At 39.0% G+C, this 25,318-nt stretch overlaps 1 protein-coding gene across 4 annotated transcripts in view; it reads left to right on the forward strand.

Annotated features, from left to right (window-relative positions):
- Window positions 1-25,318, forward strand: part of tns2a (tensin 2a) — a 103,771-nt gene that overhangs the window by 24,874 nt on the left and 53,579 nt on the right. For 3 of the 4 annotated variants that reach the window (XM_041799787.1, XM_041799788.1, XM_041799789.1), the window contains exons 2-3: window positions 19,679-19,784; window positions 20,333-20,370. In XM_041799787.1, coding sequence (XP_041655721.1) covers window positions 19,679-19,784; window positions 20,333-20,370 — 144 coding nt within the window. Of the gene's footprint in view, window positions 1-2,522; window positions 2,641-19,678; window positions 19,785-20,332; window positions 20,371-25,318 lie in introns of those variants that run through there. The other variant, XM_041799790.1, reaches the window with a different exon arrangement.

Raw genomic sequence — 25,318 nt, forward strand, 5'->3', positions numbered from 1 at the left:
GGTGCATGCCTCTATGGTGCTGACACATCTCTTTGCATGTTTGTATTGTGAGGGGAATGAACTTCTGACCAAACTAAGCCAACAGTTAGGTAACTACTGCACAAATAATTCGCAATAGACACTTCTGCAGTTTGCATTTTTCCTCTGGTAGATTTACAAATTGGTTGAGGTAAAGTTATTTAGCTACAGGGGTCTTGGCATTTCAAGGACAACAGCATTAATGCTGTTCTCATGTTTACTTTTGCACATTTATGCAAAACGCAATCAAGACTAACGTTGAAATGTAAGAAAATCAAGTCATCATATATAGTACTTAAAGATACCCTCTCTAAAATTTAGCCTTCTGGGGTTAAGATGCATCACTTCGTACTACTTTGGTGGAGAAATGCTTAAGCTGTATATGAACAGCCAAAGTGAAGAAGCTTGAACTAAAGAATAAAGATCTAATAGGTTTAGTTGTGGCTCACCTATGAGCTTGCTAACCCATTCACTACCCTCTTAAGAGCATTTTTATTCGCTGCAGCTGGGTTATCAAACCATGAAACACAGGATTGATTTGATAAAAGCATGACTATGAAAACAAACAAGACTTCTAAGAAAAATAGGCATTGATATACCTTCAAACTGCCTGACAATTCCCTTCAAAGGTCAGATTGTAGTCAACTATTGTACCAGGATATTTATAACTTTATGCACATTCAGCAGCCTGCTTTTTCATGATGGTAGGCTCATGATTCAAAGCATTACTTCTAACATCTATGATTATTTCCTTCATCTTGGACATGTCAAGCTTGTGGAAAGAATCAGCATACCAGGTAAAAACTCATCCATAGTTGGACTATAAACAACGGCATGTTAGAACAGCTCGCACGTTATTTCACTCAAAGGCTACACACTGCAGGCCTTAATGCTCAATTCTAAACTTTTCTCAGATTTGTTTTTTTTTTTTTTGTTTACCTGTTCACACTACAGTCAACTTTCAAAAGATCAGATATGTATCTGATTCAAAATCACATACAAACGAGGCCTGAATCTGATTCAAAAAGGTCAGATTCAATGTGACTTGCGCTGTCAGAAAAAAATCAGATATGAGTCACATGTGAGCAAAAAATCTGATTCAGGTCACTTTTAGCTCCAGTGTGAACGTAGTGAGACCAAGAGTGGGTCATTTGCATTTCCACATTGTCACTAAGCTTCTGCAGCTTCAGAAAGTAAGGATCATTATGAAATGACTAGCCAAAGAAAACCAGATTATACTGTCCCCTCTGGTCCATGGACTATAGGCTGAAACAACTACTTGATTATGTATTTTGAATGAACTATTCCATATTTCTCAGCAGTTCTGGGGTAATGCATTACAAAATAACACACTAGTACTCAGATGACTTTTTTGTTGCCTTTGCCATCCTAGAACGGAGGATTGGAAGTGGGTGTGCTCTGTATACCTGTCTGCTTTACACCACTGCTCCTTACCATTATGTGGTAATCCAGTTGGCAGGCTAGTTTCACATTGTTGATAGAACAGTTGGACCTCCTTCAGGATGCTTTAAAATGTATTTATACTTCCTCAAATACTTCAGTAAAATCGAGATGACTGAACTTAAGAACTACTCAAAAAGCTAATAACAGTTCAGTCAGTCAACATTTGTCAGGTTTGTAATTGTTGGTATTTTGACACATAATTCCGGTCAAAGAAACATTGCAATTTCTGCAATTTGAAAATTGCAGTAAGCCATATTGCAATTCAATTTAATTTCAATTAACTACTCTGCCTTAGTCTTCAGTACTGGAGTTATATAGCTGAGCTTTAGGACCAGAAATACTTGAAAGCCTACAAAGAAGATGTGACCTTTACAGGTTTAACTACTATAATATAACACCTAGTTTCAAATGGATTTTATTAAAACATTCAGAACATGAACACTGAAAAGAATCATGAAGAAGTGTGTATATACAGAACAAAAGTTATCTTGCTGTGCACTAAACATGAAGTTGCATGAGCTGCTTGTTGACATAAACATGTCTGTTTCACGTTATGATGGTGAGCTGTAGGAGGAAGGGGGGCCAGAGCAATAGGGGCCCATAATTTAAACGCCTCAACATGTGAGTGAGCTAGACTGAGACATTTAATGTATATAAGATGTTGCAAAGGCACACCAAAATCCACTAAATGTTCTTTACTTCTGACCTTGTTATATCAGTAAGGATACTTCATTAACATATGACTGGACTGAAATAAATACCAGCGTGTTTGATTGGCGTAACTGCAAAGTTGTTATGTAATATAAAACATACTCCATTATGAGGAAAGTTAATAGGGTAAAGCACATTCTGGAGTCATCACCTCAGTCATGCCGAAACTTTTTCCAGGATTATTACCGTGTTTTATTCAGCCAATCCAGATCGAGTATCCCTACGCTCCCCTCCTGAAACGGACCAATCAAAGCCTGGTATTGCAGTAATAGTACTCCACACATGCTTTTAGCTGCGTGTAGCTCCGCCTCGCTGCCTCATTGCAGAGGGTGGACCAGAGTAAAGAAAACAAGTTACCTCAGTCTCAGGCTGTGTTATTGATGGCCTTCCTGAGAATGAGGGGCAGCTTTTAAACCAGGGGATATGTTGAGCGGGAAAACGAACAAGGTAAGATACAAAGATAATACTGGTTTAGAGCGAAATTTTGGGATTGTTTGAGTAGATTAAGTGTTAAATTGAGCCGTATGTGGATTTTGGATGGGTCTGTGATGCTGAGTTTATGCGCATGTGTTGCTGCACTGTTACAGACTTTATGAATATCAGAGAAGAAATCTTTTGCATGTCTGTCCAGCTAAACAGGAGAATTTACTCATATAAGGGCAACATAATTAGCTACATGCCTGAAGATGTGCTGCTTTCTTTTACTCCACTTTTAAAGTTGTAATGAGAGGAAAGAGGCTAAAGTGGGACTCTGTCAAGTTGCTCGAATCTTCTCACTTCACTAAACTGACATGAAATGTTCTGAATGGGGTCATATGATGCATTAAGCGGCCCCCCACTATCTCCATGTTACTGCGTCAGCACCAGTCAGATATTGTTAATGTCGCAGAGTCATGTTGGAGGGAGAGGGGCGCGAGCGCATGTGTGTGCGCGTGCAAGGTTTGACGTTAGCAGATCAGGTGAAGATTTACTCCCCATTTAAAAGAAGACGAAACTGCTGGTAGAAAACTTGGCACCAACAAGACAAAAGCGGAAATCTTTTTTTTTTAACATTGACGGTTTTTAAAATGATTGTTAAAGTGTGTAACAGATGCTTAAGTGATTTTCCAACATAAATATTCTGTACTATTTTCGCAGCTTTAACCAAAAGTAAGCTAAAGCCAAGAGCAGGACTTCATACATCTGTTTCTCTTACTTACTAACCAACTGACTGGTTTATTGTGTTTTAAAGGAACTGTTAGTGTTGAACAGTTACTTTATCAAGAGCCTTGATGAAGAAAAGTTGCTGTAAAGCTCCTATTAGGAACTTATAGTTTATGGACAAGGTTTTATGCTTTTTTCTATTGCAGATTTTGCCCTGCAAATGTGTAGTTAGGGTTGCATAATTATTGCAAAACATCTAATCTAGATTATTTTGATAGATACTGAGATCACATTTATTTAGGGATTGACCAGTACTTTTCTAGACCAAGCATAAGTAGCCTACTTACATTTGAGTCCCAATACCAAGTACAAAAATGAGCACTTGATAATAAAGCCATAACTGCTCTTGAAATGATTTTGAAATCCATTTTATTTTTATCAGATGTTCCTCATCCCTCCATGTGACAATATATCATAGCAGTTTTTTCCTCAACGTTTTCCTCCTAATTCATGTTGAATATCACCTAACTGCAGACAAGACTCCAAATTTGACTGTTTCAAGGGAAGCCAACATCATGCCATGAAATGATACAGGGTACAGTATCTATTATGTTTATTGAGTACAATTGCAAGTGCTTAGACTTGGCATCTGCACTGGTACCCAAATCTGTGCATCCCCACTGTTTTATATATGATTTCTTATTGATTTCAGTGTATCTGTGTGAAATGAACAGATTTGCCTTGAGGGGCAATCATAACAGTAACAAATTCTATGAATTATTTTGCAGTTTTACATACAGCTCCTTGAAACCAGAGTAGTTCCATGTGGTCAAGGTTGTTTAACCTTAATCAACAGCTACCTTCCTGTCTTATGTATCTTTTCAAATTAACTGGAGTTCATCCAGTGGCGTCCTCCGCTCCTCACTTAAATTAGAGTGAGAGCTATTTTTAAGGAAGAAAGGAAAATATAGGAGGATACACTCCATTTATGACTAAAAATACACAATACACCCTGTTTTCATGATTGTGCAAAGCAGAATTTGTAATTAGGAAAGTTCCCAGGCATTTAAGTTCCATGTGATTATAATGCGAAACATAATTGTGTTAGGCTGACTAGTCTACAGTCAGATAAATACACTCTGTAAACCAACTTCTCACTACAGTGTGATGCCACACCATAACAGGGTGAAGTTGGTTTGCTGAATGTGACTAACTTTAATGGTGTTAATGCTGCTGGTCTTTCGACATTTTTGTAGGTTAACATGTAGCTGAATTTTGTCACTCAGTGCTTTAGTTATGTGTTTGTAATTTGTCAGCCTTTGGACAACTTTATCTCCATTTTCTAGATCAAATTAGTGCCATTTGGCACCAATACTGGATTAAAGAGTACTGTGACAACAAGGCAGTAGTTATACAGAACATCTACAGCACTAAATACTGGCAGGTGGTTGTTTTACAGTTTAGAGTGTTTGACTGGTATCATGGTCATGAACTGATTAAACTTTTAATAATTGGTTTAAACAACCCAAAATAGTGCTAACAACAAAGGGATTTGGGTTTAAATGTTAAGACAGCAATTTGCGTGCAGCCCTATTCATTGCAAGCCCTCCACAGGCCAGTAAGGTGCACTGCAGAGCGAATGTACTTGCTGTAGGTTGCGATTATTACGAGAGATGGTTAAATTTGTTCATCAAATTAGCCAGCACAAGATTTATAAGATGGTTAGACTAATTACCTATAATTTTGTATAAACACAGGCTTGTAATCCCAGTCTATAATGCTCTATTAACTGTGATGAACATAGCTACATAGACTGTTAAGGGCTGAACTCACATTTGACTACTCAACCGAAGGGAAAGGGGTCACATATAAAAGCACAATACTCATGTGCAAAGAGAAACGAAGGCTGGCATAGCTAGCTGCTAATGCTGATGGACATGATGTGAGCCTGATATACTCTGAACAGCGTGGCTGACACACTGACCCTGTGATGAATTTGGCTCTTTTTCTAAATATTGTGTTCTCTTTAGAATAGTCAGTTAAATGCAATTTAAAAGAGCGTTAAGCCTAATGGGGAAATAGACACATAGGAACATTCCTAGTTATTAGAGCAATCAAACTTGGTCAGGAAAGAGCACAAGTTTTACTTGTTTACTCTGCTTGAATACAACAGCACAAGTGGGTGATGTTTGGTTAGCTACCAAGCTGCTTGGGCAGCGGTTTTACTGGCAAAACGGTTTTACCTGGTGGCTGTAAATATACACAGGTAGCCTGCCCAAGTATCATCGGTGTGTGGGGAAACCTGTTAGTCATGCCCCAAATCCTGCATAACTTATATCCTTTTAGAGCATGTTTGTGGTGTTAATGTAACTTTAACTTCACTTTTTTGCCGTCCTACATGGGCTTCATTCTTCACCACCGGAGGTTGCTGCTTGTGTCCCCAACATCAAACTTTAAATGTATGTGTGTATGCACGTAAATGCGTGACAACACTGATTGATGACTGCTTCTGGTTCATACATCAGCCAATTAATGTTGTCAGATTTCCCATCCTGCTTTGCAATGTGAGGAAAACTGCTATGGATTGACACCAAGATAACATTGTCCAACCTTTCAGACCTTTCCTCACCTGATAACGGTACCTATGTGGACTATATGTAATGTAGATAAGCTGAAGTCTGCCTGCACTCTGATCAGATTTGGTTGGAAGGCTTGTGATTTTTAAACTTCCTAGAACAATCTGGGCATGAAATTAAAATATGTAATGGCCCTCCTCGCCCTCCTACAACAACAAACACTGTTGCCCTAGTGTTTAAAGTTTAAACCCAGGAGAGCTCCACTGGAGATGCTTAGGAACAACAGCACAATACAGCACTGTACTGTGTTATACTCAGTATACTGTAGGTATTGTATATTTTTAATTATTGGGTGTAACTGAGAAGTTTGATGGTCAAGAAATGGTTCATGTGTTTATTTGGGACATCCCCCGTTCACTGCCAAGCCAAGAGGCTTTAACAGAGGCCAGTTCACATTCCCCTGTGCCAGATGCACTTAAACTGAGTTCAGATCTACAGCGGCAGCTTTTGATTCACTCTTCGCTGGAAAATCCTGCAAAATTAAAACAGAATGGACTCAAATGATTCATTATTTTAGCAGAAGCAGCCACAGGTTTCCTTGAAACTTTACGTCTGTGAGTCATGTGTCTGAGGCTGCTGTCTGATCAGATCTGTCTGGTCCTCACTAATGCGCTTAACCATCGCTTGATGATGTCATCAAGTCATAGAGGCCCCTCACAGTACACTGGGATCATTTTGAGGCAAAACAGATGTCGTATTTTGTGTGTAAATATCAACAACTGCAGCAGGGGTGTTTGCTGCCGCTGCTGCTGGAGTAATATGGCTTTTCTGTACGTGTGTGTGAACCTGTTATGTAGCTGAAGTCTTGTGAACGGAAGTGTATCATGGCGGCGTGTTGACCTCACCTCAGGAACAGGCAGTCTCTGTTCCCTCCATTGCCTGTCCCACCCTTTGGACAGGCATGTGCACAAGCACATACACATGAATAGGAACACGTTTATTAAAACACTCACTGGCCTTGATGCCAACAAATGATGCAGGAACTCAGACACCGGCCCCCGTCAGGCACTTTGAATGCAGGGTGTGATTTAAGTATACAGGAAGTCACAAACACACCGCTGAATGACTTTGTGTGTTGTGTTGCTTCATGTCTAGCAGGAAAAACACAGAAGACTCCAAGGCATACACATTTTGTAACCTGTTTATTTAGAGCTGTGATGGCGACAAGCTTAAAGAAATGTTTAGCTGTAGACCCATGGGGATTTGCTTTGCAACCATTTTTAATCAACGCTGCCTAAATATAACAACAAACAAACCTTTCCTATCACATTTGAATGAGGGAAAATGATTTGATGTGATTGGTGATCAGTTACTCTAGATTTTTCACCATTTTAGGTGACTATTGCTAAGCAAACATGAGAAGCTCAGCGATGGCTCAGCGGTTAGCATGTAGTAGGAACATCATGGTATCATGGTATGTAGGCTGTCGAGGGTTGAGCACACATATAACTTCCACCCGAAGGCCTCATATCAAAGCACGATATAGATCTACAAAGAGGAACGAAGGCTGGTGGCGCTAGCTTGTAATGTTAGCCTTGCTGTAGCGAGTATATCATGCTACCGCCACACCTGCTGACTATGACCCTGTGAGGAATCTGTCTGTTTTCTTAGGATTTTCTCCTCTTTAGACAAGTTGGTTAAACAGAATTTAAATGAACGTTTAGCCGAATACGGAAATAGACGCTAAGGAACACCCTTAGTTTAGGGAAGTGAGCTCATTTGTCTTGGCGTGCTTGGTTTAGGTGGAATTTTTGGTACTTGTGTGACAACCAAAGATGTGCACGAAGGACCTTTCGATGGTGTGGTCACATGTACTAGTCATCTCCAGAGTTACTTGGTAAAATTATAACAATACATTTCTATTATTTCCTATTATTTACAATTATTTAAGCCCACAAAGTAGGTTGAATGTTGTGTCTAAGCTATACAGCTGCCTCCTGCCCAATTGAGCATCATTGGGGCTGTAGCTTCTCTTTTTGCTTCATCTCTCCCCTCTCTACTGCCTGAATGTCAACAAGTTCAGTGGACTGAAGGCTGTGCTAGTTTGCATGTATGAGGAATGGGGGCTAGCCATGCTTGCACAGTAAATGCTAGGAGCTGTTAGTAAACTAATTTGATATAGTATAGTGATGTATACTTCATCCATACATACATTTAGGGCGCATTTACACTGGACAATCTGAACTGTGCCCAAGCAGAGTTAAGCCTAGGGAGGCACAATGTTATTGGCATGACATCAGTACTGGCTAATATTTGCTTAAAAGTAAGTTATCAGTATCAGCAGAAAATATCAGTGGTGAATATCGACCTGTATGGTATTAAAATGTTGTCTCTATATGATTAGGTTTGTGCTGTTCAGGCAGGACCAGCATACAAATATGACAGCTAGTCTTTTTCTAAGTTCATCCTCATTTCTTAAACTTGAGTTTTTTTAAGGACTGGAGTTTGTGTCTTTATTTATTGTTGAATTTAAAGAGTGTTTTAGGGACTAGGGGACTGACGTTTTTGGTCTGAACTAAATTTATTTCATGCAGGAACACTCATCATACATTTAACCATTTAATTGCTAAATGGATATACAGTTTTACTTGCCGGAGAAGGCTCTGCACAGCAAAATCGCCAGTGTTAGATTAACACTGAGAGTGTTAAATCTAACACTAGAAAAGTGTTTATTTGTGTCCACACTTTTGAGTGTTAATTTAACACTTTTCAAAGTGTTACTTTTTTTACACTGAACCAGTGTTACTCCAACATTGTATGGTGTTAAAAATTTACACCGAGTAGTGTTGATAGTACTCTACACTGGTGTCAGTGTTAAAAAAGTCAACTCTACTATACTTCATGTAACTCTGTTGTGATAACACTAGTGGGTGTATTACAATTAACTCCAGTGGATGTAGAATATTATCTATTAATAACAAGATACAAGTCTCTTAAAAGAATTAAATCAGGTACACCTGATATCATTGATTGCCACCTCACACTGTATAACTGAAGCAAGGTGAGGTATTTTATGGCAATCATGGAGCAATGAGGCAGACTCAGGGCTGGAACCTGCTCTGAGTTGACAGACTGCACTCTCTCCACTAATTTGACAAAGCTATTCTCACAGTCAGGAGGTAATCAACCTAACAGACAACTACACTCATAGTGCAAAAGTGTTAAATGTCAAAAACGTAAGAACTCAAGATAATTCAAGAAACATGTGCAAGTGAATTCCAGCAGTGATCCCTGTACAACAGGCAACATCTAAACACAGCTAAACATCTTAATACATCTAAAACACATCTATACATACTGCACAAAGGCAAATTCGATCTCACCTTTTGCCCTTTTCAACTCTTAACTTTGACTTTTAACCCCGCATTTTTACCTTTTAGACTCTCAATTCAAAATTTGAACTTGTGTTTTTACCTTTTAAACTCATGATTTTGAATTCTGTGTAATATTTCCATTCTTAAAACTCCCAGCTTTGACATTCTATCTCATTTATTTGCCCTTAAAAAAACATTGTTTTGACTGAGTTTTGTGTTTGGACCTTTTGAACTAATAAGTTTGGCTTTCATCTCAGATTTTGTGTCGTTTAACTTGTAATTTTGACTTTTAAATCTGAAAACCATTTATCATCAGTGCTCAATTAGTTTTCCCCATTTTTTACTGGTGCAAATGACAGTTTATGGTTAAATTAGACCCTGTTAGGCTCTAAGGTTAGCCCTAAATTCAGAATCTAGCCCCTGCTGTGATTGAGTTTGACACCCCTGATTTAGTCTATGGGAGGAAGCCTGAGTATCTGTAGGGGGAACCCATGCATGCACATGTATCTAAAAAAGCCTCAATTCTGCTGTTATCACATAATTTGATGCACAGTTTTTAACAGCAATTTGGAAGTCTACACTACATATTTCAGTGTGAAATGAGTCTTAACGATGAGTGTTAGTTCACATGGAATTTATTTGCATGCATCATCTGTACTAGCGAGAGGAAAACTGTTTACTTGAAAATTTGCTTCTGTCTGAACTAAACTGGTCAAATTCTTTACAACAATTATCCTATTTTAACTCAGGGTTTGAGACTGGAAACTCCTGAAAAACATCTGCAGGTTTTGAAAAGTTAGTAGACTCAGTGACATTAAGAAGACGGCATTTCTGCCCCTATTGCACTGATTCTGATCCTCGCAGAAGACTAACAGTTCTTGTGATGAAATATGGAAAAGTGTCTGATTTCATGCACTTTGGCTTTGTGGTTTCTCTGGTGCCACAGGCGATAAAATTCAAGAAATATGAATCGAATTATTCACAAAGTAGGTCAGGAAGATCAAATGATCAGACTTTTGGATGTGATACCAAGCTGAGAGTCTGTCCTGAAATAATGATGTCAAGATTTGAATACAACATTCCATTATGAGATGTTTTAATGACAAAATCAGAGAAAGGACTGTGCCCTGAAGGACTCTCATACGATGCCTTCACTGACCATCTGCAGCTGAGACTGAGGTCACAGCGGTCCGTCCTGTAGTTGGTAATGTACCACTCCCACACAATGAACAACATTGTCTAAATATCAGGACTATTTTTAGTAAGAAGGAAAAGAGCCAGAGTTTCCAGAGATGTGAGTGTGCACAAATGGCTCTCTCTGTGTCTATTTGTTTTGACTTTTAATGCATAAATCTCTCCCTGTGTGGGTGAATTTCTTATACGCGTCCAACCCCTCCCTCATTCAATCCCACTACTGTTCTGTGACGGCTGGCAGACGTGCTGCGAGGAAGGGGAGGGACTTCTGGTTAGAAAGCATCTCTTTGACTGCTCAAACTCCTGGCTTCTTTTCTGCCAAAAGTGAAAAATATAAGAAAAAGGAGTTTCTTGTGTGTGGCAGATGTTGGAGATGGAGGTGGGGTCTGTGCTGTCACATGGGGGGGACATGGGGACTGGAAGAGGAAAGGGAGAAGGCTGTGTGTTTCCACTGACTGTCTACAGGGATTCCCGGCTGCACGTGAGTGAGTGTTTGTGTAGAGTTTCACTTCCTTAGGTTTCAGGTAGCTGTTTACAGCTTTTCTTTGGAAATGTAGGCAGGCCTGGGCTGGTGAAGGCAGCTCGAATGGTCAGGTGTAGAGTTGTCATAGTAACATCTTGATAATCTGTAGAAAGTTTCAGGGCAGGCTGCCCCTGATATTTTCCTGAGTTGGTTGTTCATAGGCTGTTTTTGCCCATGTAGCAGCATTGCCGAGTGCACTTGCATCATTTGCTATGATTTGCATGTACAAATACTACTTTGTTTAATACTATTTGTGATAAAAGTTTACATTGGGACTGTTATTTTGTGTGTTATGAGCACCCTTTATTGTCTGTGCTTGGGCCTCTGCAGACTTGTGCATTCAACCCTGTTTCTTGCTTCTGTTCTGCCATATACTATCCCTTTGGTAAGCTGATTTGCAGTAAGCTCTGCAAAAAGTTCCTTTTGGCAAAAGTACTATTTCTTCATGTGATGTAGTTTTGAAAATCTCAAAATTAATATCAAGCATTTTTGTGGTGACTGATACAGTTAACTGTTGATTAGCCTGATGTCTTGTCACATGTAGATATAGATTGGTGTTGCTGCAGTACTTGAGCTTATTTTTGCATAACTTGTACATTGCATGACATGTCCATATTCTTACTTCCTAATGTTTGAAAATCCAGTGTCTTTTTCCTGACTCACCAGAAGCTGATAGACTTTCTCATCCATATCACCAGCAATTTGTTTTGATCTGAAGCATGCCTTGGGTCATGCAATACAGTGTCTGCTGCCACCTTTTTTTCCAACTGTACCATAGAGGCTACTGTCACTGGATTTGCAGCTATAACAATTCTGTAGCATCTGGATCGATACTCACATGCAAAGGGACATGTGACGATATATTGCCAAATCAATTTTTTTTTAGCACAGCCTAAATTCATACAGGCAGCTAACCCTGAAAACTTTGGAAAAATTTTCATGATTGGTTTATGATTGGATCTGATACTAGAAAAAGTTGAACCATATCCGTACGTATCAGTGCAACAGCAGGTGCTCAGCTCTCAATCTTTGGTCATTTTTATGCTTTCAATCTCTGAAAAATTGCAGAAAATTACATAAATATGTCGACAACTTTACAGGACTGATATATTGCCATTGCGTTTGCACATTTTAGACATTGCTCTCTCTCCTTACATATTGGTAAATACATAGAAGATTTGTAGTTCTGTATTTTTTCACCTTGTACTTTAAAAATACAGCAGTGAAAATAATGATACAGTAATATAATGTAATCCTGTCTTATTTAATATAATAATCTAACTGCCGTACCAGGTGTCTCCATTATGATAGCATTCCTAACATATTTTCCTGCCACTTTAAGTCACATTATCACTACTTTATGTCGTTGTAATTGCATAAACAAGGGTTGCAAAAGTCGATTAACCAAAGAAGAAAGTGATTCTTGCATAAAAGATGAAAACAGTGGGATAAGTCAAGATTTAAGAGATGGAACCCAATACGAGCTGAAAATGAAATCCATGTAAATGGATGCATTTAACATGCATTTTGCCTTAAATATTTTTCAGGTAATCAGATATTGTGATGTACCATTATAAGATTGCATGCAATATTTCAGTTGTCACAGAATTGCTGCAGGAGATTCATTACCTTTGTCATGTTACATACATCTTACATCCCTTAACATTCATGAGTTTTTTAATGATTTCCACCCCTATTTTTGATACTATCAGTTATTTAAATATTGGAAATGCAGTTTTTTCTGCATTCAAAATTTGGTGGTGGCCACCACTGCCTCTGATCAGAGTAAAAACTTGTGTTTTTATGGTAAATACCATCTTCCAAAAGCAGCACTGGATGAGTTTAACATCTCTAACTGCAATATTCCATTTGTGATGATGTTGCAGTTGTTAGTATAATAAAACAGAACTGTCTTTTCTCAGCTTCATGATAATTAGACCTCCTAAAGTTACTTATAAAAATCTGTGGCTGAGCCAGTAGGCACACAGCCGTTGAAGGTCAGAAAGGAAAACCCAAGTTGTATTTAAACTACTACAATGTTTAGAAATTTGACAGACTTAGAAAATTATTTAAAGGAGGGTTTTGACTTAAGTATGACACATGTAATTGAGGAAATGTGCACCTCTAGTGTTTGTGATAGTTTCATGAATGCTTTTCAGCGCACTGGAAAAAAATGTTTCTTATTATTTTCCTCTTGTTTATTCTCTTCTGCAGCAAAAATGATTGATCCATTTCCAATTCCTTGATTAGTTCAGAGTTTGTAACACAGACTTACACGTTTCACCAGAGAAAGATGCTTTTAATCCATTATGCAGTGACAGTAATGACTGTCTTGAGATGAGGCTCAGCCTCACAGGTTGTGTTTAGCGTTCATTCACTCAGACTCAACCAGCTGTTTTCTGTTTTCCTGTGTTGTCATCCTCCTCACAGCTGTAAAGCCTCCCTCACTGTGGTTTTCCTTTGCAGGACTCCCAAGTTGAGCAGAGTGTGGGGTTTTTAAGAGATTTGGTGATAAACACTGTGTGCACATTAATGCTTTTTTCTAACTGAACCAGGCAGCCAATCATAAATAATTGTCTGCATGGTTTAGGACCCAGGCCTTTTACTTTTCAGGTCAACATGATGCTACATTTTCATTCTCTACATAATTACACATCTGAGGATTTAAAACGTGACTGTCAATTCTAATGTCAAATTGCACTTATTTTACAACCAGGCATTACAAAATAACTTCTTGGTTTCCATATTTCATTATTCTATAAACAACACAGGCTGTCTAAAATGATTCAGAAAGATCGGGAAAGTAGTGCCCATCAAATATGATTAGAAATGGGTTTCTTTTATGCAACTTACATCAGTGCAGATTGGCTGCTGCAAAAGTATATTTAAGACAGGTAGCAAAAACAGTTCTGTCCACAGGCCCACTGAAGCTGAGAAAGTTAAACATAAACACAACACTACTGGTAGAAAAATGTGATTGTGCAATGAATAGTGCAAAGGTGCTGAGAAACTCTGACAGATTGAGATTCATAGATGAGAGATAGATGGTGTAATGTTCCCACAGCAGTGGCTGCAGAAGTAGAAGCTTGATGTTTCTCTTTAAGTCTCTTATTTCTCAGCAGAAGGTTTACATTTCTGCTCTTCTGTGTGTGAGAGCTGTAAGTAAACAAGACAGATCCCTTGTTTAGGTGTCCAGTAAGCTTGTAAATAAATGAAACATATTAGAAACATTTTAACTGACTGCAGATTTTCTGTGCGTGGTATGATCCAGGGACTGATAATGTTCCTGTTGTGTTCAGAAATTTGAAATTTGGACAATAGAGAGTTGTTTTTCTTGTTCAAATGTTTTCAAAGTTATCAAGTGAAATGAAATATTTAGAAAGATAACCCCAGGTGGAGCTGAGCTAGCATTTACAGTTTTGTTAAGAATTCTCTGACTCGCTGTGTTAAAACTGCCGTTTCTCCTGTTGTATGGACTAGCATGTTTTTTGTTGTAAAGTGGTTTTCATGCACAAAGCTCTGTTGCCTTGCAGTGAGAAGGTTCCTGTTTTGACTCATGTCAGACAGGGCTCTTCTGTGTTTGCATGCTTTTTCGGTTAATCAGCGACTCTGAATTGCCCGTGAGTGTGAGTGTGCCTGATTGTTTGTCTCTATATGTCAGCCCTGGGATTGACTGGCAACTGGGACCTCTTGTCTGATGGCAGCTGTAATTGATCCCCATGATTCTGAATGGGGAAGCAGTGTGGAAAATGAATAAATGGATGACATCTTGAGCTCTGCAGTTAACTAAATTTCAATTACAATTTTATCTTCATAAAATCATTAAAACAAGATTATTGAGATTAAAAAATAAGTGCATGACATTTGTCTTGTTACATTTATGTCCATAGGTTTTGTCTAGGGATGCACAGATGCATTAGTTTAACACTGATATCTGTAATTAATATCGGGCCTTTTGATGAACATGCACCATCAGCAAATAGTAAGGTCATAAACTGATGTCAGTAGCAGTTGTATCACATCAGTTTAATGCTGGCATTTAGCACACATGAAGACTGACTCAGAGATGAGATTTATTACTGGAGCAGAAGAACTAACCTGTTGTACAAATGCTGATTCTCATGATCAAACATGAGAGAATAAGTTGGCATTGGAGGGTTATACCAAAGTAATGGAAAGAAACATTGGCATCAGTGTGGCCTTTGGCTAAGTTTCTGTTTTAGGGTGCTTTCACTCTTACACCATTTGGTCTGGACTATCAAACTTTTCAGTTTGATCTGAACCAATATAATTGGTGTGAGACCTCCCCTGGACCATGGTCCAGACCAAACAGCTGGGCCTTGGGCCGACAAAATGAGGTGGTCTCAGTCTAAACCAAACTGAACCACTGTCTGGTTCAATCCCAGTGTGAAAGCATTATTTTGAAACATTTGAAAATGAGCCGTAAAAGCACATGGGGAGAAGAGGGGACATTTGGTCTGATGGTTTTATTTGGGACCAGCTGGAAAAACCACATAAATATGCAGAAACTTTCCAACTGTTTTCCAAGGGAAATAACGTCATCTGAAGGTAAAGAAACTGTGGCAGCAGTAAGGTATATAAAAGTGTGTGATACTCAAAGCTGAGCTCCCAATAATGCTAATCACACAACTCACTTTCTCTCGGGGTCAGCAAAACCTCGGCTGGCAGATTGCATACGGTCTTCTCCTTTCCTGTCTGTGATGATAAAGTTATCGTCTAATGAAAAAGCTCATGACACAAAGCTTAGCGTCAGTTGTGCTGACTTTAGATGCCCGCTGGTCAACTAGCCAATCAATGCAAACTATAAAGACATGCAGCCCATGTAGCTGGTGATGGTATCACGAAGTCTGGTAGTCCATTTGTAATTATTATAGTGTGAAAACAAATATATGCAACTTAACAAAACACAAACTTTGGTCTGGACTTTTCAACATCAGTAGCAGCATCAACCCTGATTTTTACAAACTGATGCATCTCTAGATTTGTCATGTATGGTGCATGGGGCGTACCCTCTTTTCCTTTAGATCACAGCATGTGATTTACCCCTTCAACTAAAACAGCTCTCACTTTAAATATTTTGCATGTAGCTCTGATATAGAGACAAAACTTGTGCATATTTTTAGTTGACTTTATTTTTGAATACATTAAACCACAAACCTTGCAGAATAAACAGAAATTACTCCTACCACTTGGCTTACTGATGATATTTTACAGGAAAAGCAGCTATTATTGTTTTTGAAAACACAATATCAACATTGGGATTGTGGGATTACACACAACAGAGACTCCTGGTTTGATACAAACCAGAGTTTTTAGGTTCATGGTCAGCACCCTTACTCGGGCCACCAGGATGGTTTCCTCTGCATCACAGTTTGGATCCAGTCCCCTCAAATGAACCGCGATGTTGCAGCATATATGTCCATATGAGACCTTTTATAGCCTCCAGTAGCTGCGATACCTCCCTGCCTGACCACGATTGCCTGTGGGTGGATTAAATCGAGGTTTTGATTGTGTCTGAATCTGGAAAAATGCTACCAACCTCTCATCTACGTGTTTATCTCTCTGCCCACATCACCACTGCGGTTTAGCTGGCAGGTTGCTTTTTTAAACCTGCCCTGTATGCATGCATGCTCATACACTCACGCATACTTTTCTTTAAGATTATTGCACAAATGCAGAGATTAAGAAAGAGGGCATATTTCAGTCTGACTCCACAAGAATGCACAGGAGAAGACGTTTGGTTTTCTTTTATGACTGGCCATGTCTGCATGCTGCTTCCATGTCAAGGCAGAGCTAATGAGCAGAGAATAAATGAGGTAATTTGATTGGCCATGAGGAGAAGGAGCTTGTTATGTTGAGGGTTAAGAGAAGGGTGGGCTTTGAGTAAGTAAGGAGAGCCAAATTAAAGATATATTGAATGGAATTAAGAGCAGATAACTCAGTTGGTTACTGAAAGGAAAATCCAAATGAGAAGAGGCTGGTTCATGCTGAGCTAAAATAGAAATGATTAAAAAGAAATACCCGATCTTAAAAGAAATATCTGCTTAATTTCAGAGAGCGATGTCAGTCCCCCAACCACAACACATTACATAACTGGCATCAGCCTTGAAGCCACCCACCCTGAGCACCTCCACCGTTCATGCTGCTGTGGTTGGAGTACACTTGTGGAGCAGCAGGCCAGCAGCCGCTGAACACTGGCAGAGGGTGATGCCAGGCAGGCAGCTGTCCAAACACTGTCCGGTCCCTGGAGGCGAGTCAGAGCAGCAGAATAATGGAAAAAGTGTGCAAACAGCACCTTTTCTTTGTTACCAAGGAGGAAAAGCACACAGAGACACAACAATCTTTATGTGTTTGTATCAGTTAAATAAAAGACGTGAAGACTTAATAGCATTTTTACATATAAATATACCTGCATGTTGGGGTTGTTTGTTTTTAAAGCATATTTACACCGTGTTCCAGATTATTATGCAAAAGATATATTTTTTTAAATAGTTGATGTGAGTGACAGTCAGTCTAATTTTCAAGTCATCAACCGAGCATAATTCAGATTTTATTAAACAAACCTCCCAATGATAACTTTTTTCCTAAAAATAAAAAAACTCAAAATACACTGTTCCACATTATTATGCACATCAGAGTTTCATAACATTTTATAGGTTGTAAAGAACTAAAAAATGGTCATTTGTTGAATTTGCAGCATTAGGAGGTCATATTTACTGAAATCAAAGCTATCATAAACAATCATAAACATCTTAACAGGCCAAGTTCCATGTTAACGTAGGACCCCTTCTTTGATATCACTTTCACAATTCTTGCATCCATTGAACTTGTGAGATTTTGGAGAGTTTCTGCTTGAATTTCCTTGCTAGATGTCAGAATATCCTCCCAGAGCTGCTGTTTTGATGTGAACTGCCTCCCACCCTCATAGATCTTCAGCTTGAGGATGCTCCAAAGATTCTCAGCAGGGTTGAGGTCAGGGGAGGATGGGGGCCACACTGGGAGTTTCTCTCCTTTTATGCCCATAGCAGCCAATGACACAGAGGTATTCTTTGCAGTATGAAATGGTGCATTGTCATGCATGAAGATAATTTTGCTACAGAAGGCACAGTTCTTCTTTTTTTACCATGGAAAAAAGTGGTCAGTCAGAAACTATGTATACTTGACCGAGGTCGTTCTCACACCTTCAGGGACCCTAAAGGGGCCTACCAGCTCTCTCCTCATGATTCTGGCCCAAAACATGACTCCGCCACATCCCCTTGTTGGGACATGTTTGCCATCCACCAGCCAACCACTACTCATCCATCTGGACCATCCAGGGTTGCACGACACTCATCAGTCAACAAGACTGTTTGAAAATGAGTCTTCATGTATTTCTGCGCCCGCTGCAACCGTTTCTGCTTGTGAGCATTGGATAGGGCAGCCGAATAGTTGGTTTATGTACGACTGCAAGCCTCTGGAGGATCCTACACCTTGAGAACAGGGATGGGGTGGGGGAAAAGGCTGGGTAGGGTGGAGTAATGTATTTTTCTTTTTTTATTTTGTTTGTGTGTCAAGCACTTTGTGCTACATTGTTTTGTATAAAAAGTGCAGTACAAATAAAGATTGACTGGTTGATTCATTGATTGATCGAAGCATTTTCATCAGTTTTCAAAATCAGAGATATTCTTAATTTTTATAGTTGTGAGAGGACCCGTCTTGCCATGTCAGCTATCCACTGTCCTAATGATCATAAATTGTATTGTTATACCCTATCAAATGGTTTTATTGCTCAGACCCAATACAAAAGATAATTTCCTGCTCCAAATCCTTCATTTCTGACCGGATATCCCAGGTTTCCAGTGTTTGACTGCTACCACTCAGCATGACGCTGCACAAACCGTTTGTCCATGCCTTTGTTCCTTTACTATTTCCTTGTTTCTGTCATGCTTGTAAAGATGCTGAGCAATCCCCATACTTAACCTAAGGTTTGTAGCTGTTCTCATGTTCAAAGAGTCTGTCAGGCTTAGTCATCCGTGGATCCGATGCTATGTTGGGAAACAAAAAAAGGACTGAGCGGGAACAGCAACCACAAACACTGACTACACGCAGACACACATAGGCTTATTGTGACACAAAAAGTCATGAAAATTCAAATTTTTCATTCTCTCTCATGTTGAGAATTAGACCAACACGTTAGCTCTCTAAATCTCTCCCAAACCTTCACACACATTCAAACACAGTGAGGATTATGGTGCGGTTTGGGCGGGAACCACAAGGATTATTACTGGAAAGTTACACAACCAGAACAGAAGTTCAAGAGGCAAATGGAGAAAAGAATAAGTGTTGGATGTGGAGTCGTGCACTCATTCACTCAAATATGCACTTTGGTCTGCTCAGGTTAATGCTGACAACTCTAATCTCCTGACATTGTTTTGGTCCACCAAGCTTTACTTTGTTTCTCCTTCCTTCTCTGTGGAGCAGTTTGGGAAAGTCCAGTGTCTTGTTTTCATCCTGTCATATTGAAGTGTGAAGAAGAACAACAGAAACATCAACATCTGCCAAGTTAAACTCAAGGATGAAGGTCAAACAAGGATTATTGTCTTTGAACGTGGGCTGTAGTGTAACCTCTGGTCCTGTATCAGGTTTCTAAATGTCTCGTTTTTCTTTGTGTGCAGGGGGGGAAGGGGGAGCCCCACGTCTTCAAGGAAAAGACCTTCAAGAAGAAGCGTCAGTGCAGCGTGTGCCATCAGAACATCGACAACATCGGCTCCTTCTGCAGAGGTAAAAGCTGCATGTAGATTTAAGTTTTGTTTCTGGGATAATAGTTTATTTTTGAGAAAGGACATTAAGTGAACGAAATGAACACAGTAAGCAATGTTAGGACTGGCTGCAGGATGTGGGATTTGTCACGTATGAATGAGTCAAGACTGCACATACCAGCAGTGTCAGGTTGTTCTGTCATTTGATGCACAAGCACACCAGACATGTTATAAGATCTACTGAAGTTGCAGGTTCCAAAACTGGATAGCAAACTTTGTAAACTTGTAACTTGTAACAAAACTTGTATTTTCGAAGGTATAGTTACAAATTGATGCATGTGGGACAGTTTCACTGTAAGCCAACAGTCCAAGAATCCCCATGACAGAGTCATGGTAAAATAAAAGGGTATTTATAATTACTAGCACAGAAGGAAGGCTCTCCTCAACTAGAATACACATTTTTGGACATAACTTTACATATTAATGCACTGATTTGAACAGTATACCCATTCATCCAAGTATTCATGTTGCCTTTTTTGTCTCTGCTCTCTCCTTCCTTATTTTCCTCAGTATGCAAGACAGCTACCCACAGGAAGTGTGAGGCCAAGGTAAGAATGATCACATATTAAAGCTCCCATGAGGAGTTTTTAGAAGATTATTATGATGACTAAAACTTGCACATGCACTTCTGACAATGTCTAGAAAATCACAAGACAGCTTGCCTTTAAAATATTCTTGATTTCTGTTTGAAACATGTCCTTAAAGGTGGGAGTTTTTCTCTGTTAGATGGGGCAGTGGTCTCAGGAGGCGGGATATGACAGGAGAAGGAATCTATGGAGTGTAATTTTAAACATGTGCCTTTTAAAGATGTCAGAGTATGAAACAGAATTGAACTCAGTTTCTTAGCTGATTAAAAAAACTGTAGTGAAGGTTCAGATAAGATCATCTTCAGTGTCCCATGGAGTGATGCATTTGTCTTGGGTTTTTCACCCACGTTGCAGCCATAAAGTAGACAGCATGCATATACATTAAACATAGAATTTAACAAAAGATATTTACTATTAATAAATTTGTATTAGGAGGCTAATGTCTCTGTGAGCAACAAAATTAAATCAGACCATAATTTAAAAGATCAGCTACTTATTTATGGTTATTTTTAATGTCTTTTGCTCCTACCATTGGTTTGTTTTAAAAATGTAAAGCATGCAAACTAAGTAAGAATGCACAATATTGGTTTTTTGCTGGTACCTGATATGCCAATATGACCAAAGACAAGGTCTGAGCCAATACCAGTATGTACATGATCATGTACATTCCTTTTTTTGTGAAGATTATTACGTTTGTCCTTTGCAGCAAGAAGCTGAGTCAAGCAGAGCTGAGGGAGGAGCTGGGAAGTAGACAGTCTGGTAGTTGTTTTACATTGAGCTTTCTTTGAAATGTTCAGGAGTCTTGTTGGGCCTCCTTGAGTGTGTGGCACCCGGAGCACCAGGAATCGGCATTAGCTCTATCTGCCATACACAACAAGGAATTTGACTCTGGTTACCGTTGCTCTCAATGTATGAATTGTCAGATATAAAAAACATGAAACAATGAAAAATGTAGGAATTGACATTTAAATACATAAAAGCTTTTCTTTGTATTCAACCAGTAAATATAAGTCCGTGTGCAATGATAGTGTGGTTGCAGGGTGAGCAAATAGTGCCTGACTGCTGTGTTAATTTGAAAAATATGCAATAATATGGCATTTACCTGAGTTATATTAAATGATTTAAGATCATTTACATTAATTGGTGCAAATATGCATTTGAAATATTTTACCACGGTCACTGTTTTTTCTTGCATTATCCAAGTAAAATATGAGAGAGACTGCCTAGACTTTATGGCACACTTAGTTTAGTTAGATTAGATTAGACTTTATTTATGCTGAAGGAAATTCAAGTTTCAGCTGTTAAATTACACACACAATAAGGGCAGGAAAAAACACACACAAAAATAAAGGAACACTTGCAACAGCTCAGGTGTCAAAATGTGCAAAGGGTAACAGTGCTTTAGCTTAATAAGTGCAGGGGTATAAAATTAGAAAAATGTATTAAACACACAAAAGTAAAAGAAGTATAAAGACAAATACCTATGTACAAATCATCTGTAGACTTGTATATACACTTGTATATTATCCCCAGTATTAAAGGCCAATGTATGATTTATATGTTTGTCCCATATATCGCCAGAAATCTGCTGAAATCAGTATTTAACTTAGTACACTAATATCATGCCTATAGTGTCATGCATTCCTAAAACCAAGTGAGTGTTAAATACATTTCCCACAACAAAGATTAAGAGTGATTGGTAAATATGCTAGTTAAAGGCTGCTTGCACACTTATCCTATTTAGTTCTCTTAAAGGGGACATATTATGCAAAAATAATTTTTTCAGACTTTTCTTACAAAAATATGTGCCCCTGGCCTGTCCACAATCCCCTCAAGAACCAGAACCCTCCCTCCATCTTTAAGAAAATGTGTGCTGAAACAAGCTGTTTTCAGATTTTCCCCTCATGATGTCATGTAGGGAGTTAGCACCACCCCCAGGTTTGGTAGCAGGAAGTATTGGGCTTTTTTAATTAAACCAACTACTGCAGCTGGACAAAAATGTGTAAAAACAAATCCACACAGGCTATATCAGGAGCTTTGGAAACAGTTTTGTGACAGGATCAAATGACAGGATCAGCAATCGGTTAGCAAGTGCAGACTTTCTGCTTCTTCTGCCATCATGGTGACACAGACATTTCACTATTTGGAGCGGTTTTGTTGTTTTTGGATCTCTGCCGTTAAATGTCGTCTTCTGCTGTTGTCCAGTAACAGCAGCTGTTTGTACACGATGTTTAGATGTTTTGATACGTGATGTTATTAACATGCACTTTTCCCCTGTCAGTTTTGTTTGATTATTTTATTCAGCCTATTTAAGATTTATTTGAGACACAGAATTCTTTATTTTACGTAGCCAGCTTGTTTCAGGTGAAAGCATCAACGTTGCATACTTTTACTTATATTTACTTTACATTTTGCTCCATTTGCATATAGATAAACCCTTATGAACACAGAGCAAACTTGTCTAATTACGCATCATTGCAACCAATTGGTCTTTAACAGTGACAAGAACAAACTATGGATGTAAAAATACTCAAAAACATTTTTTCTGCTAGAACATTACTTCATATGTGAAGGACAGGACTTGCAAAATTAACAAGAACTATTTGTTAAGAGACTGTCAAAGTCAATGCAGAATGAAAGTTCTTCACAGAAGCTTTCAGTGAATCAGTATTTACCCCGTCGTTATGCAAACTATTGAAAGTCGACAGTGTTGCACATGAAACCAGGTTAAATGTACAGGCATCACCAGCCACCACCATGACCCGACTAATTTAAGGTTAAGCCTGGATGCTGACCCTCTAATCTTGCAGGCCTCTGGGGCTAAGCTTTTCTTTTCATACTCCATGTAAATACTCTGGACCGTATGGATCATAAAGATTTAATGATCTAAGTTGTTTTTTCATTGGTCTGCCAGGGAGTTGTAAAAAGATACACAGCATTGACTGCGTGAGGGCAGAAGTCTGACATCTTGGCGAACATGAAGGCCGCTCAGTTACATTCCTCAAACCAAGCTGCAGCCCTGACTCAAACCCCACACCGCTGCCTCTGTGAAAGGCTCATTGATGAAGGAATGGCATAATGAATAGACAGAGCGATGCAGAGGGGGAGAATGCCAACCATGGGCAAAGTAACGAAGAGGAGGTCGAGGCTGAGGCCAGGGGAGCCTTGGCAAGCAGGAGGATGAAGGAGGGAGAGCCAAGGGCGAAGGCATGTGGCAAAGATGAGCCTCATCCCTCCAGCATGGCTCCATCCTTTTGTCTTTTATCTGAGAGAGGCCTGAGGATGAGCGCAGAGATGAAAGGATGGCTTTGACACAGCACATGTAATAAAAAAGTAAAACCATGGGTTTGCTTTTTATTACATGTAACAAGACAACTTGTGATGTGGGCTGTGCTTTATACCTGCTTGGAGCATATGGGTAGGACAGGATCTTCTCTGCATGTTTGCTTTTATAGAACACAGATTTTTGTTTTATTTAACCCTATGGTGATAAACATGTGGGACATACCATCCTCTGTAAGTTTTGTTTACGGCCATGTATTCAAAAATGTTCTTACCCGCATCCTACTGAAAGCCATGCTATAAATCTGAGGACAATATATGAATACAGCATAGTCTGCATTAGATGTAACTAGGAGAGTTTTACTAGTCAGATTAAAATACGTGAAGCAAAGATACTGCAAGTAAATGGACTACTTTAGTGTTATTAAGGAACCGGTATGTTTTGATTTTCTCTTCAGACTCTCCAAAATATTAATATATATTTATAATGTCAATCCTCTGCAGGTCCTCAAATGTCCACTTGAGGCTAGCAGGAAAAAAACAAGGAATACTCACTAAAGGCATATTAGAATGGGGTTAAAATTTTCAAAATGTATCCCTTTTGCTTGCATTAAGGCTAAGATCCGGCTCCTTGGATGGCAAAATATCTTCACTGCAGCCTGTCACCTCTCAGAGCGGGAACTCGACCCACCCATCAGCAGCAGGCTTTTACACACCTTGTTAAGCACATACACAGAAAGAGTCCACCGCATAAATAACCAGCACAGTCAATCAGGATTAGATTTGGACTTAATATCATGCAGTAATATTGACCAGATTTCATTACCTGCCCAGAAGAACTGATTCAAAAAACAAAATAGAAGCTAAACCTAACTTGCACACAGTTTCTCTTAAAAAGCATTTTTAATTTAATTATATCATGTTTTAGTAACAATTAGGTCTAAAATAATTTACTAGTCTGCACAGTCAGTCCACACCAGTATCTGATCAGTACTCAGTATTGGCCGATGCCCAACACCTTGGTATCAGAATCGTTTCGGAAAGAAAAAATGGTATCGGAAGATCGTTAGTTGAAAATAATCCTGGATTATGATGTGAATGACTTGAGTTGTATTGCAGACACCTAAAGCACACCTTGTTTTAACCATGGTGAAGCAACAAAATTAAGGTCACAGTTTCACTGGGATGCCCTGACAAGACATGGCCAGGGTAAAAGTTGGTTGAACTTAAAGTAGCCCAGCATTAGCCTCTATGAGATGGTTGCAACGACTGTTAAAAAAGGCTCAATTATGAACACTGTAACAAAAACAAAACTAAGCAAATTATCTACAGCAGAGCTATTCAGTTAGTTTGGAATGAGGGCCCGAAGAAGTATCCATAAGAAGGGCATGAGAGACACTGCATGATGCTGTGAACAAGTATTCACCTTCGTCCTATTTTTTGGTAAAAAGTCATTCCCCCTGAACTGGTTGTTACATCTTGGTGGTAACAGCCACAAGCAAGCATTTTTAAAAAATGTCAATGAGTCTTTCACATCACTGTGGAGGGATTTTGGCATCTCTTCTTTGCAGAATTGTTTTAATCTAGTCACATTGGAGGGTTTCCAAGCATGCTTTTCTGCCCTTGC

Source organism: Cheilinus undulatus, linkage group 11 (genome assembly GCF_018320785.1).
Source record: "Cheilinus undulatus linkage group 11, ASM1832078v1, whole genome shotgun sequence".
In the NCBI taxonomy this organism is placed as follows: domain Eukaryota; kingdom Metazoa; phylum Chordata; class Actinopteri; order Labriformes; family Labridae; genus Cheilinus; species Cheilinus undulatus.